Source organism: Mustela nigripes, chromosome 10 (genome assembly GCF_022355385.1).
Source record: "Mustela nigripes isolate SB6536 chromosome 10, MUSNIG.SB6536, whole genome shotgun sequence".
In the NCBI taxonomy this organism is placed as follows: domain Eukaryota; kingdom Metazoa; phylum Chordata; class Mammalia; order Carnivora; family Mustelidae; genus Mustela; species Mustela nigripes.
In genome coordinates, this window is record NC_081566.1 from 26,818,262 (window position 1) to 26,833,468 (window position 15,207).

The 15,207-nt window shown below is 48.3% G+C and overlaps 1 protein-coding gene across 2 annotated transcripts in view; it reads left to right on the forward strand.

The window, feature by feature from the left end:
* TNR (tenascin R) overlaps positions 1-15,207 on the forward strand; it is a 397,062-nt gene that overhangs the window by 343,857 nt on the left and 37,998 nt on the right. For both annotated transcript variants that reach the window (XM_059412852.1, XM_059412853.1), the window contains 4 exons: positions 11,250-11,339; positions 12,388-12,651; positions 13,243-13,512; positions 14,636-14,755. In XM_059412852.1, coding sequence (XP_059268835.1) covers positions 11,250-11,339; positions 12,388-12,651; positions 13,243-13,512; positions 14,636-14,755 — 744 coding nt within the window. The remainder of the gene's footprint in view (positions 1-11,249; positions 11,340-12,387; positions 12,652-13,242; positions 13,513-14,635; positions 14,756-15,207) is intronic.

The window sequence follows — 15,207 nt, forward strand, 5'->3', positions numbered from 1 at the left end:
GAGAGTCTGAGTTAGTCTTGAGGGCAATGGGGGGTCACTGAGAGATTTTTAAAGAAGGTATGAAATGACTCCAAACGTGCAGCCACAGCGTGAAGAGCTGGGGCAGGGGAGCAAGGTGAGGGGCAGAAAAGGGTCAGGTGGCCCTGCTGGAGTCAGAGGACGAGCTGGTGATGGCACAGGCGAAGTCAACGCCCTAGGTCACCATGCCACTTGGCTGGGGAGCGCTCCCTGTCCCCATGGGGATGTGGGCCCCAACCAGTGCTCCTCCCGGGCCCTTAGACATGCCCATCCAGGAAAACCTGCCCCCTGGACTTCACTGAAAATGTGGGCCATGGTTTCCATGTCAAAGACCGTGCAAAGCAGCCACACAGGGGCCACTAGCGTGCTCCCGGAGATGCTGTTTAACTTGTGTCTTGGCTTCCTGCAAATCATTTGCCATCCTGGTAGACAAGGCATACATAGCACAGAGTGCATAGAGTAAACAAGGGCAGAATCAGCAAAGCTGTCTTCCTCCCAGACCGCCTTGCAAAATGAGGCCAGTGAAAGTAAATATAATAAATGCTTTTTCCAGACAGACGCACTCCTAGAAGCCCAGCAAGGAGATGGAAAGATATGCTGACCAAGCAGGTTAATGGGGGTGAATGAAACACAGCAGGAACACACCAGCTGGCGTCAAGGCCTCTACAGAGAGATGGAGACATTCGCAAAGATTAAACCAAACAGAAAAAAACAGAAATGATACAGGAGGGAACTGAGTCTAAGCACAGCCCATCCCTGCCTAGAGCCCCAGGCTGATTTGGCAATTAGCAGTTTACAAAAATGATGGCTAGTTGTTCAGATGGAGGCTATGCCATAAAATCATGCGTGATATAGAGAAGAATCCAGTCACATCCTCGTTCCTATGACCCATGGCCAGCAAAGAAGAGTCTACATTCATTGATCATCTGCCTTATGTCAGTCCCTCTCACGTAATCATGGCTTCTTTAATCTTTACAACGATCTCATGACAGATGTTGCCATCCCCATTTTATGGATGAGGAAATCGAGGCTCAGAGAGTTTGGAGACCTGCCCAAGCTCACAAAGCCAGCAAGGGGCCCAGTCCCTCGGAGACTTGCCAAAAGCCTCCCATGGTATGGCTGCTCGTGTTAAGATCTAAAATGTAAGGGACCGTCAAGACCTAAATCGTGTAGACTTAATACGGAATGGACAAATTATTATTGAGGAGTGGGCTTAGCTTGGCCAATTATTGGGTTAGGGCCAGGCTTGTGAAATAAAACTATAAATATATATTATACATAATTATCCTGGGGAACTCACTGCCGGGGAGATTTATAAAGGCAAATCGCTTTATGTGATTTAGGAAGGAATTATAGGCATGTGAGGAAATCAAGGATGTCTCTGCTTGCCGAGACGCGAATTACAAGGGTTGTTGGCTCCCTTGCTGTGGTGTCTGGGGGAAGAGCAGGACCAGCCGTGACAGAGGGCGGGCAGAAGGAGGGAGACGCGTGGTCCCCGCTCTAGAGAACTGGTGTTCTTTTCCCTCACTCCTCCGCTTGGACACAAAAGAGGAGAGGTTTTCAGCATCCGAGGCCTGTGTTGGGTAATGTTTTGTTTTGTTTTCTGGCTCCAAACAAGTCATCTGTTTGCATGTATAAAGCGAGACCCGGGCTGTGGGCCGGAAGGGCATTTCAGGCTCACCTGGGGCAGTTTGTCCCTGGCCAGAAAGAGAAGGCAGAAACCTCCCGCTCTCGCCATGCCCACCTTTCCTATCTCCTTGTCAAGAACAACTAGGGAACCCACAATACAGAGAACGAGTTGGGGGTTGCAGGGGTAGGAGGTTGGGGGTGAGGTGGGAAAAATGGGTGAAGGCAATCAGAGGCACAAACTTCCAGTTATTAAATAAGTCTTGGGGATGTGGGGTATGGTGTGGGGCCGCAGTTAATAATATTCAACTGTATATATGGAAGCTGCTAAGAAAGTAGATCTTAAAAATTCTCATCACAAGAAAAAAATTAGAACTCTCTGTGGCAATAGATGTTAACTAGCCTTACTGTGGTGACCATTTCATAGCCTAATGTTGAATTATTATGTTATGTTGTACACCTGGAACTAGAGTTGTATGTCTGTTTTATCTCAATATTTTAAAAGGAGAAAGAAAAATAATAATAATCGAGGCTCCTAGCATCAAGTCCCTTTGTGTCTTGCCCCAGTTTTATTTGAATGCTTTGTTCTGTGAGACTTGTTAAGAGCCAGGACTTTGGACCCTGCATCAGGGCACAGCCACTTCCTGTGTGATTTGGGACAACTGACTTAACCTTTCTAAGCCTCTGTTTTGTCTTCTGTAAAATGGGTATAATAACCCTTAGCGGGTCATGTCACAATGAAGCTGATGAGGCTTTAATGAGGTCATGTCTTTAATGAGTGTGAAGTAGTGCTTCTCACAGAGCAAGCTTGATATGTGGCTGATCGGATGATGAGGAGGAGGAAGGAGGCAGAGGTCTGTGAGCTAATGGCTAATTTCAGACTTCTTGTAATGGGTGTGGCACAGAGCGGAGAACATGACCTTCACAGTGGGGTGCAGGCAGCAAGTCATGGGAGGGTGCTAGGGGGAGAGGGTTTACAACCCTCTCCCCCGCCAATCCCAGACCCAGCAAATCAGAGTCTGCGTCCTAGAAGACTCCCAGGGGATTTGGGTGTCCATGAGTGGGTGAGAAGTGCTCATTCTGAGAGCGTGGTTTCTGACGTTGCCCACAAGTTGCCCACTCGGGTTTGAGACCACCTTCAGAGATGTGCCCTTGGGGCAAATTTCTCCAATGCCCCATGCTCCCATTGCCTGGCCCCAAGGACATTGCGTCTTTCCCCTGGGTTGCTGGGAGGATGAGATGAAGTCACGCATATCTACACATACCAACGCTGCATGGAGACTGGTTCCTAGAGAACATCCAACAGCCAGGAGACCCTCTCCGGTTTCGAATCCCCACAAAGCTCAGAGTGGTGCCGTGCGCGGCAGCCCGGCCTGTGCCAGGGACAAGCTCACACTCCCCGATCCTCTCTCGGCCGACTCAAAGCCCCGCCGTCCCGTGGCGTCTGTACCGACACTCCCTGCAGTAGCCTCCATGTTCTCAGTCGCCCTTTACCCTCCACTGTGGGCCACCAGCCCTAGCTGTCTGCGCCTCCGAGTCAGGCAGAGGGCTCGCAGCACACGGCCCCCTGGCAAAGCCTCCCCAAGACCCAGTCCCTCCTCCTCAACAGCACAGAGGCCAGGCTGAGGCACAAAATGCCAAGCATTTCTTTTCCATTATTCTCTCCCATCGATGCCCCGCAAATTCCCTCGGGAGTATGAATTTGTTTCTGAACAACAGACTCAGTGTCTGCAATGATTTTTTTTCCCCCTCTGCTCTAGTGGCTTCTGTGTCCTTAATGATCACTTTTGGAGGCTCAGCCTCTCTGCCGGCATGATGTGTGCTTGGCCTGTGTGCCGGACCCGGAGTCCCAGAGGGATGCTGAGTGTTTGCTATTTTACGGGTGCATCGAGGCACCTCGAGGTTAGAACGAGCAGCACTTACCAGAGACGGGCACCACCACTGCTTTCCAAGTGACAATGGAAAACAATAAACTCTGTAGAAAACTCTGAGTGGAAGGCGGGGTTGGGGAGATGTGGGAGACAGTGAGGAAAGAAGGAGATTCTCCCCCCTTGACTGGAATTTGGTCAGAAACCCTGCCTCGGACCCATGCAAATGAGAAACCCTGCTCTGTGTCTGAGGGGACCCCTCCCTATCTGTGCCCAGAAAGGCCTGTGGCTGTGGTGCTTGGCCAAGAGGGAAAAGGGGTTTGTCCTCAGCCATCTATACATTCTTGCCTGGTGCTCCCCCATGAACGGGCACTCACACTTGAGGAGCCTTGCGGCCAAGGGAAAGGTCAAAGGAGCTGACCCCTGCGGCCATGTGAGCGTGTGCTCTAACCCAGCCCCCACAGCCAGTGCATCACATGCCTGAGCAACCCCTTGGGTGGGGGGTCCCTCTGCGAGCCTCCTGGTGGCACTTCCCACCCACCTGCCGCTCTCTGCCTCGTGACTGACGCCATCCCCGGAACACAGGCTGCCAATTGGCTTAGGAACCCTTGATTCCCACAGGCATCACGGCACAACACAGGATTACAAGAAAACAAAGGCCCACAGCCAACCCCACAGGACACACTCACTCCCACAGGCACGCATTCACACACATCACACACACAGGGCTGACCCTGCAGGTCGAGCATGTGAGCCACCATCTTCAAGGCCGCTGGTTTTGCTGGGGACTTGGAACAGAAGCCTCCCCACAAACCCACATTTCCTCCTGGGGACTTCCGGGGGTGTGGGGGTCTAGTGATGAGAAGGTGGGTTCCTCAAGGTGCAAAGGTAGATGAGCTTGTCCACAAGAGGATTTTCCACGAAGAAATCTGAGCCTCCCAGGGAAGGCCAGCTGGCGAAGAGGGGCCGACCAGGGCACTTGATGTTCATTTCACCCTGTCTGCACTCCCTAATGTGCCTGGGCACAAACACCAGGCCGGGCGCCAGACCTCCAACTCCCTGCAGGCTCTTCTGAGGTCTAGGAGGAGTCGGGCAATGGGCCTGTGGCCAGGGCCAGGCTGTGCTCAGCCTCCTTCAGGTGAAGTCACAGCGACTCCAAGTGGCCACTTTGGGAAGGCGCCCTCTGAACAAGGCACCACCTTCCAGGGGCCAGACAGTGAGGAGTGGGCTGCAGAGACCCAAGAAGAAGAGAGGAAAGAAAGGGCAGGAACCTCCGCACCCCTCCTCCTCACAGAGCCAGGGCACAAGGGCATCTGTTTCTTATTCGTGTTGAAGGACTGGGACGAGGGAACCAGGAGAAAAGCCAGGGGGGAAGTTTCCATCTCCTGCTTTGGCTTCTTCAGTGGGAAGGGCTTGTTTACAGAGAAGACCCAGAGAGGGGATGTTCCTATAGGACAGAACATGATGAGCCATGTTTCTCATTAATCTCATTGGCAACAAGAGAGTTGTATTGAAGAATATTCCTTAGTACTATTATTATTATTTTAATATAGGTTTGTGGCACCTGTCCTTAAAGTTGGTACACTCCAAAAGCAGGTAGATGTCCTCCAAAGCCCGATTCATTCAGGGAACCTTGGAGAAACATCTACCATGACCCAGGGGGATCCTGGGAGCTTAAACCCCTATTATACTAAAAAATAAATTATTGCCCATATGGTGTGATTTCAGGGGGTCTCAGAAAATCGTCTGTCTGTCTCCAAATATTTCCCATCTTTGAAATTCCTAGTACCCAAATTCTGGAACTTCCACTATGAGGGGTCCTATATTAGGGGCCTGGTTTTCATGAATTATTTTATCAGATCTCCCTTTGCATCTATTATTATTATTATTATTTACATCTTCTGCCTGCAATGTCCTTTCTCTACCTAAATAACTGATCCTTCAAACCCAGTACAGACATCCCCTTATAAGACTTCCCAACACTCCCATCACTCTGGCTATGCTACTTCCATGCATCTTATGTTCCTTTCACTATGCTATGGACGGAATTATATAAAAAATCAAACCCAAGACCCGAGTCTAGTAAAGAGACCAACATGAAAACTAAAGTAACAGTATAGTAACATTATTGCTGTAAAAACTGAGAGATGGACTACAAACCCCTTGGGTACAGGGTCTTCGGATTGCTCCTCCCTTTGAGAGCAGGTGTCCTGTAATGCACTAGGGCCAACAAAACCCTCACCCTAGTTTGGAAGCCTGAAGGTTCAAAGTTCTCAGGAGACAAACCCAGGGATTTAGAGATGGAAATGGTCCCTATTTTTATGGGTCCACCTGAACCCAACCAAGCCTGCAGATCCTGAGGGGTCTTTTTCATGTTTTTTGCTGGCAAGAAGGAGCAGCTTCTCCCTCCCCCCCCCCACTTTCCTGCTAGCAGCAGGAAGCTGGAAGAACAAGTCTCCTAAACAGGGGGAAGTGAGTCATTCTACTTTCATCGCCCACGGTCCTTGCAGTGCAGGGACGAATTTGCTCATTCCCGTTGCTCTTCAGCCCTAACTCATCTCTTCCTGCTCCCATGCCCACCAGAGAATTCTGTATCTCCTGCCCTCTACCTTTCCTAACCTTGGCTAGCTTTCAACGTTCAACTCGAGTCCCTTCTCCAGAAATCTTCCCCTGGCCACTGCCACCCATGCTGGTCCCATTCGCCCCTCTGAAATGGTTTCTTTAGTTAGCAAGCCATGGTGTAGTGCCAAATGCCTCAACTTCCAATCTGCTACTCCACTCCCTTCCACTAGCCTCTAAGATTCTTAGGGGCAGAGACCATGCTGTAACAGATCAGAAAAAAACAAAGGACTTGAGTTCCAAAACCAGTTTTATTGTCCATTAGCCTCATGAGCTCAGTCAAGGAATGGACTTCTCTAAGCCTCTATTTGCTCATCAGTAATGCCCTCCCAGCAGAGCTGCAAGGGAATTAAATGAGACACAAGGTACAATCTCTAAGGAACTATAATAGTAGCAGGACTCTTGACCATCAGACACTCAAACAAAAATTACCTTCAGCTTCTAGATTACCTAATGCACGCAGCTTGGTGCTTGGTATATTGTGGGTGTTCAATAAATAATCTCCTCCTTCAGTACAGATTTCTTCTCATGTCCATCAGGGAAGGGCAAGGGTGATGTCCATTCAGCTCACCCTGGCATCGCCTGGGCCAGGCACAAAGGAAGCCCTCAATAATGTTTGGTGAGTGAATGAACTCCGTGCTTTGGGGAGTTCAGAGAAGAATGGGCGTGCCATGAAAGAGTTGAGAAAAGGATCAGCCTCCAAGATGAACAAAGGAAGTTCTATAAGGCATGGAGAGTGATGGTTTCCTCTGGGATGGATGTTCTGAGCTATTGTGCAGCAAAGCAATGGAGCCATTCATAGGCCACCGCTTTCGGGAGGTGGATGGAGAGATAAAGGGAGCATTGATGGAGAGCGATGGGGTCTTTAGAAAGTGAGAAATCCCTGGGAGTCCACAGAGGGCTGATGTAGAAGAGTGCTGGGTGTGCCTCCGACACACATTTTCTTTTCCAGCAGAACTGTATTTTACCTGCTAGCAAAGAGCAACAATTCACTTGTAGCACAGGAAGAAAGCTACAGGAAATCAAAGGGAAGCAGCAGGCAGGAACCTATAAGCGAGTCCCACTTTCCCATCCCCTAGACAGAAAGCCTGGGATAAGAGCACTTTAAATTCTGCTCTGCCGTTTTCTGGGAAAAGACGATTCCGTTGTAAATTATTGAACATTTCATTTAAGCTTCATAAATAAGAAACTCAGATGAAAACGTTACATGTTAGATCTGTTTGGCAACATATAATTTCTGTCTTACTCCCTCGATCTGTCACCCTTCGTCTACGTCAGAGAATTTCTACTTCGTTACAGGCAATTGAAGGTTTCAATCAGATGCCTAAGAAAAGTAGTTCATGTCCCAAAGGTAATCTAATTTCTCCAACCGAGGATGTACTTGGGGCTCGCCGAACATATTGACGGAGATAAATGTGTGCTTGGAACAGCTCTGGGGGCATTGCTATCACGGACTCGATCTAGTGACAGGTACTTCCCCCCAGCCAGGGGGTGGGCTCCTCACTGATGGGGACTCCCTGAATCACTGGTTTCAGTGGAGCCAACAGGCATAAGCCTCAGCCACCTGATGACAGGTGTGCCAGGGACCAGCCTGAACGTGCCTGGGGCGCACAAAAAAGGACTCAAGATCCTGGAGTAGTCCTCTGAGCCAGATAATAACGCTATTGGCTACTATCAGGGTGGGACAGGCACCGTAGTTCATTTCTTCCTCAAGATGACCTTCCAAGATACACACCATTGCTCTTCCCAGTCTACAGAAACTGAAGCTCAAACATGCCAAGTACCAAAGTGAACACCTGGTAGAAAGTGGCAGAGTCCGAATGTCAATGTAAGCACGGCAGACCTCAAAGTCTGCCACACTTCAACCTTGACCTCCACTGGTGTTGACACTTTAGAGAAAGAAAGAATGAAGGATTGAGAAGTGGATGGAGCTGGTCTGAAATGGAAAAGAGGGCTGGTTTGAATGCATTCCTCCAAGAGAGCCTGGTCAGTAGACCTGGTGGTTCTGCCATACTCAAGCATGGGGGAGGGCGTTATTGCATCGCTGAACTAAAGCTATTCTGAGGAGAGGGTGTGGAACCCTCTGGGTACCATGCAGCATTCCCCTTCGTTAAACTGAGCCCTTTGTGGGATGCATTGGGGGGTGCTGTCGGTCAAGCATCCAACTCTTGGTTTTGGCTCAGGTTGTGATCTCACAGTCATGAGCTCAGGGTCCTGAGACTGAGCCCCACGTCAGGCTCCACCCTTGGCAGGGAGTGTGCTGGGGATGCTCTCTTTCCCTCTTCCTCTGCACCCCCCCCACTATCTCTCTCTCTAAAATAAATAGATAAGTATTTTTTTTAAAAAGAAGCCATTTGTTAAGAAAGGTTGCCCAATGCATTTCCTGTCAAAATCATTCCTATTACTTTAGGGATCCGGGGGAAGTCACAGCTGCTCAGGGGAGTGGATGATATTAGGGGCATGATGGCACATTCCACTCTTAAAAGCCCTGAACCTTTGCCTTAGTTTCTTTTTATAACATGATGGTGTATTGGTTTGAATAGTGCCCTCCCCAAAATTCACGTCCGACTGGAATCTATGAATGTGACCTTATTTGGAGATAGGGTCTTTATAGATGAAATCAAATTATAATGAGGTCAAAACAGATTAGGTGGGCCCCAAATGTGATGTGACCAGTGTCTTCATATGAAGGGAGAAGACAAGGACACACAGGGAGAATGCCCTCTTACAGACTGATGTTTGTGTTGCCCCAAAATCCATACGGTGCAAACATCATTCCCATTGTGATTTTGGTGATAAGGCCTTTCGGGGAGGATGATTAGGCCATGAGCAAGGAACCCTCATGAATGGGATTGACACCCTTATAAAAGAGAAACCCCAGAGGGTTCTCTTGTTCTTTCCACTGAGTGGGAATACAGCAAGAAGATGGCCATGTATGAACTAGGAGGTGAGGTTCACCCAATGTCAAATCTGTTGATGCCTTGATCTTGGACTTCTCAGTCTCCAGAACTGTAGGAAATAAATGTGGTTTAAATCACCCAGTCTATGGCCATTTGTGGTAGCAGCATGAGCGAAGATACCATGAGACAATAGAGGCAGAGCCTGGAGTGATGCAGCTACAAGTAAGGAAAGCCCAGGATGGCCGGCAACCACCAGAAGCTGGAAGAGGCAAGGAAAGACGCTCCCCCTTAGAGCCTTTGGAAGGAACCTGGCCCACCAACACATTGATTTGGGCCCTCTAGACTCCAGAACTGTGGGAGAATAAATTTCTGTTGTTGGAAGCCACCCTGTTGTCCTCATTTGTCACAGCAGCCACAAGAAACGAATGCAGATGGAGAAAGGACTCCCCATCCTACATTTCACAGGTGGTGGTGAGGGTCAAAGCACATTCAGGTATTTTGAAAAGAACAAATGTACATAAACACAGAATAGCATGATCATCAAACTGGGGATCTTGTGGGCCCATACAGAGCCCCACCTCCCCCACACAAATGCCTACCAGAAGGACTCAGACTCATCACGGGGTCCCCACAGGTGATGATTTGATCTCGTATTTTTGTAAAATCCCACTTCTAGGGCAAATTTGATGCTGGTTTGATGCTAGAATAATGGCCCCCAAAGATGTCCACATTCTAATCCCAGGAACATGTGACTCTGTCACCGTACATCATGGGTGAAAAGGAATTTGTAGATATGATTAAGTTATCCAAGTGGGGCCAATGTAAGAACAAGTGTTCTTAGAAGAAGGACGCAGGGAGGACACCTGGGTGGCTCGGTCAGTTAAGTGTCTGCCTTTGGCTCAGGTCTTGATCGAGTCCTGGGATTGAGTCCCACATCCGGCTCTTTGCTCAGTGGAGATCCTGCTTCTCCCTCTGCCTGCTGCTCTCCCAGCTTGTGCTTGCTCTTGCTCACTCTCTCTCTTCCCCTCTTTTACTGATAAATAAATAAAATCTTAAAAAAAAAAAAAAGAGGGATACAGGGAGAACACTCAGTAGAAGATGAGGCAGTGGACACAGAGGTCAGTGACAGAAACAGGCTTAAAAACGCTGTTCTGTCGGCTTTGAAGATGGATTTAGGAGCCACAAACCAAGGGATGCAGGCAGCCTCTAGAAGCCAGGAAAGGCAAAGAAATGATTTCTCCCCCAGAGCCTCTAGAGGCTGCAACCCTGTTGAACAATTTAGATTTCAGACCTGCTGAATGCTGAATTGTACAATAATAGATTTATGTTGTTCTGAGCCACTACACTGTAGTAATTTGTTACAGCAGCAATAGGAAATTAATATACCAGTCAGGCCACTTAGTCTGAAAATGAATGTGGGAGAGGATAAGGAAACACCCCCAGATAGTTGTAGATATCCTGGGAGGCTCCCAACAATTATTTGTATTAAACCCCTAAAGAATTTCCCCCAAAGAAGCTTACATCCTTTAGTTGGAGAGTTTTGCACCTTTTTCATCTCCAGAGTTCCCCCAGAAGTCATCCTGAGATTGGATCCATGACTTCAAATATCCTGGGGTCTGAATTGCTGACCTTGGAAGGAGCCCACAGCAACGGGGCTTCTGCCTGCGCCTACGTGAAAGGCCTGACCTCCTGTGCTCAGAAAGTCCATCCAGTGTTGCTCCCTAGAAGGGATCCTAGAGTCTCCATATGGCTTCAGTCCCTGCCTATAAAAGGTGCAGTTGATGCTCACACACAATGTTCAAAAAAGGCTTTAAAGGCCCAAGTCCACACAATCCATCTCAGTGACACACTCCTCCGATTCTCAGCTTATACAAGGACTCCCTTCACCCGTGGTAACCAATCTGAGACTCTAAGTACCACGGGGAGACCTTCCACAGCAGAGCACATTTCTGAAGGTCACCAGCAAGGGCATCCTGGCTGCCTTCCTGAGATCAGCAGCAAGAAGGGAGTTCTGCACTGAACGCTTCATCCTGTTGACTTGGTATGGACTTTCTACGGTGTAAAATTGGGATTTTGTCCTCAGTAAAATTAGGAGGAATTCAGGAAGACTAAATGTAAGATCTGAACAGGAATCTGAGCTCATTGGCTTCCCACCTTTCTGCCTTTCCCACCACAGACACTCACATGGAATAATGGTTGTTTCTGCATCTACCAACAGATCTGGTGCCCGGCACTGAGTACGGAGTTGGAATTTCCGCTGTCATGGACTCACAGCAAAGTGTACCAGCCACCATGAATGCCAGGACTGGTGAGTAAGAAGATTGGTGCCCAAAAAAAACAGGATAATCTCTGTTGGCCTGAAAAGCCATGGAGGCTTGTCCTGGCAAGGCTTGGTCAGAAGACAATGTCCCTTCATGAAAAGGTCCCTGGGTGACCGTTACCAACCTAGAAACATCTTCCTGCAGTGATCTCCATGCCTAACCTCTGACATCAGCATGCAGGAGAGTCTCCCTGTCTTCCCCACATCTCCCATGGACTGAAGGGCTGCCCACGGAGGTAGAAAATTCCAAATCTGTTGGTGTCATAGCAGGTCATATTTCTTTCTAGACCACCCCAGAACAAGCAGAATGTGATGTCTCTCATCATGCATGATAGAAGCCCTCAGAAAGGCCACAGGGATAAGGGTTGAGATCTGGAAACAACCCATTAAATCTAAGGACAAAGGGAAAGTCCACCCCTGCTATTCTGGCTCCAGCAGGTTTGCTTCCAAATTCTGGGTAAATTTCAAAGTCACTCGAGTGCCTTTGGTACAGGCAGCCTGGACTGAGCTGGGGATTTTGAACCAATCCCTGTCCCAAGGCTCATTCTAGTGGAAACAACCTCTCTAGAGAACCAGAGGACATGAGTTCCCAGAAGTTCTCAGATTTGCACACACATGGCCAGGTCAGTCAAAATGGCCTCAGAAACAGGGTTAACTACTGTTGCCAGGAAGGTCATATCCTTACTTGACAGTGGCTCCTGTTTTTACCCTGGCTGGCTTGCTGAGAAAGGCTGGGAGAAAATGAATATAGAGAACTTGACACCCAGCATCCAGCTTTGTCCCAGACGTGGATGTGTGGTGGTGTGGGAGCCCCTGATGCCTTTACCCAGATCGTCCGTCTATATTCCAAGCCCTTGGCCATCTTTCAAAGGGAAGGTGTTTCACAAAATGTGAGTTAATTGTCAGCCATCACAGGCTAATCATTGTGGTCAGCAGGCCTGCTGATAGCTTAGAAATCCACAGGGAGGTCCAATTCCAATAAATACTGCCGATCTCTGGAACTTGTGTAAATTAGGCCACTTGTGTTGATCCACAGAACTTGACAGTCCCCGAGACCTCATGGTGACAGCTTCCTCGGAAACTTCCATCTCCCTCATCTGGACCAAGGCCAGTGGCCCCATCGATCACTACCGAATTACCTTCACCCCATCCTCCGGCATCGCCTCAGAAGTCACTGTGGCCAAGGACAGGACCTCGTACACCCTGACAGATCTAGAGCCTGGAGCAGAGTACATCATTTCAATCACTGCTGAGAGGGGTCGGCAGCAAAGCTTTGAGTCCACGGTGGATGCCTTCACAGGTATGAAGGTAGCAGAAACCCCAGCTGGGTTCAGAGGTTAATGGATCTTAGTACATGAAGGTCATCTAGGCAACCCACTCTTTGAATGCCCCATTTTGTTTAGAGAAGGAGGAATGTGGGTAGAGAAAGAAGAGGTAGAGGAGAAATGAATAAATATATCAAGATGGAATGGTTGGAAATAAGGGGGAGAGATGAACAAGGCCACTACAATGCCAGAAAATGTGTATCTGGTTTTCTACATCCTGGACAAAGGGGTTGATTCTGTTCATCTTCCCCTGCCCTCACTAAATCAGTGAGCATTCAGAGGATCCTTGCAATCAGGTGAAATTTCTCCTAGGAGAAAGATGTTAAATCCTGGGTGAGTATTACAAATAACTCACAGAGGTTTTACCCTGCTGAGGGCATTCATTTTTCCATATATGGGATGGAGAAAGGATCGTGGACAAGCCTGGAGAGTAAGTTGCAAGCTCTGAGTCGGCATGTGAAGGGGGGTCCTAGTTTACAAGGCAAGCAGATTGCTTCAGTCAATTGGCTCTTCAAAGCCACCACCACTTCCCATGTTTCAGAACCATGATCTCCTCTGCTTTACAGGCTTCCGCCCCATCTCGCATTTACACTTCTCTCACGTGACCTCCTCCAGTGTAAACATAACCTGGAGTGACCCATCCCCTCCAGCAGACAGACTCATTCTGAACTACAGCCCTCGGGATGAAGAGGAAGAGATGACAGAGGTCTCCCTGGATGCCACCAAGAGACATACTGTCCTGATGGGGCTGCAGCCAGCCACTGAGTACATTGTGAACCTGGTAGCGGTCCACGGCACTGTGACCTCTGAGCCCATTGTGGGCTCCATCACCACAGGTGAGGGTGGAGGACTTGGCAGCAGGTAGTGAAAGGAGTGCCTTCAGAGGTCTTTAACAAGTCAATGAACTTTACAAAGAGAAATACCGAAGGAGTAGGGGGCTGCGCCATTTGGCTAGAGAGGGCCTGTGAGCTGTTCTGAAAAAAACCACCTCTTCCAGGATTGCTCAGAATGTATAAGATGGGAATCTTCCTTTGGGAAGGTAGGATGGACTCAATGTCTTAAGGAAGCCAGGTCCTGAATGTGCTGGTCCAGAGGACCAACTGGTTTACATGACCAGTCTGAAGAGAATTAGCCTCCAAGAGGAAACCCCATCTCTGACTGCTCAGTAACGTCACTCATATGAATGATGCTTCCTCAAAATTATATAGGACTGGCAGACAACCATGTGGGAACCTGAGACTCAGAAAATGGGGTTGATTTGCATGTTGCCTGGAAAACACAGGCACTCTGAGATGAACTGGACCATGTTTGCCTCATAACTCTCAAATACAATCCCAGATAGGAGTGTGCATGTGGGTGAAGACACATGTATTTCTCTGGTTTCCTACATAATAACAAGAACTCAAACTGGACAAGTGGATTAAGCACTGGCTGGTATTGACCCTGGGATCCTCCAGGAGTCAAAAAAAATAAAGTATCCAGTACAGATGAAATACAATTTAGGAAAGTGGATTTGTTCTGGACTTGTGCTCTGAAATCCCTCTAGACTCGAGATGGTTTTTCCAAATTGAACCATAGGTGGCTGGTAAAAAATAAGACACAGCTGGGTTTGTCCAAGACAAGTTTCTCCAGAGAAAATGACCATATTACTCTCAGTTCAAAACAAAACATATGAACTTAAAATAAGTTTCCCAGTTGGTGTACACAGAGATGGTAGTTGCTGCCTAGCACAGTTTGCCAACTTGACTTCATGTTGTTAAAATATTCCCCATGAACATGGTTTTAGCCAATAACTCTAAGGTTTCAGGTGAAATTTTGGCCTGACCAAATTTGGCCTGACCAGATCTCGTCTGCCTCTGAAGCCCTATTAGCTCTTGGTCCCCATGAAACCAATGATAGGAATCATTTTTTCACACTGTGCTTTCTGTCTTTTCCCCATAACTACCCTGTTCCATGTAGGAATTGATCCCCCCAAAGACATCACAATTAGCAACGTGACCAAGGACTCAGTTATGGTCTCCTGGAGCCCTCCCATTGCATCTTTTGATTACTACCGAGTTTCCTACCGGCCAACACAAGGTAATAAAGTTATTTGATTTCTCACAAGTGGATGGGATTTGGAGCTAAGTGAAGGTTGTGATGGGACAATTACATATCCCAGAGGATATCAGTCCCTTCCAGACACCGCCTGCATTCTCTTCCTCTCTGTGGCATGTTCCAGCACAAGAGTGGGCTGAGGAGGAACAGCCAAGAAACCCTGACCAACTCCTCTCACAAAAGTCTTGACTATATTCACCCAGAAAGCAGGCTCTCCACCAGCAGAATGAACCATGGTAATTGGTCACCTTATCTAAGCAGTGTAGTAAATGACAAAGAACCCTAAAGGATTCTGCCAAGAGCCAGAGTCACATTTAAGCTCCTAAGAGAGTGAAGTCTAAGACTAGAATCCTGGGGAATGCCTAAAGACTTGGCTGAACTAGATGGAGCCTTAAAAGGAATGACGGTGATGGAGGTTCTATTTCTACCACTCC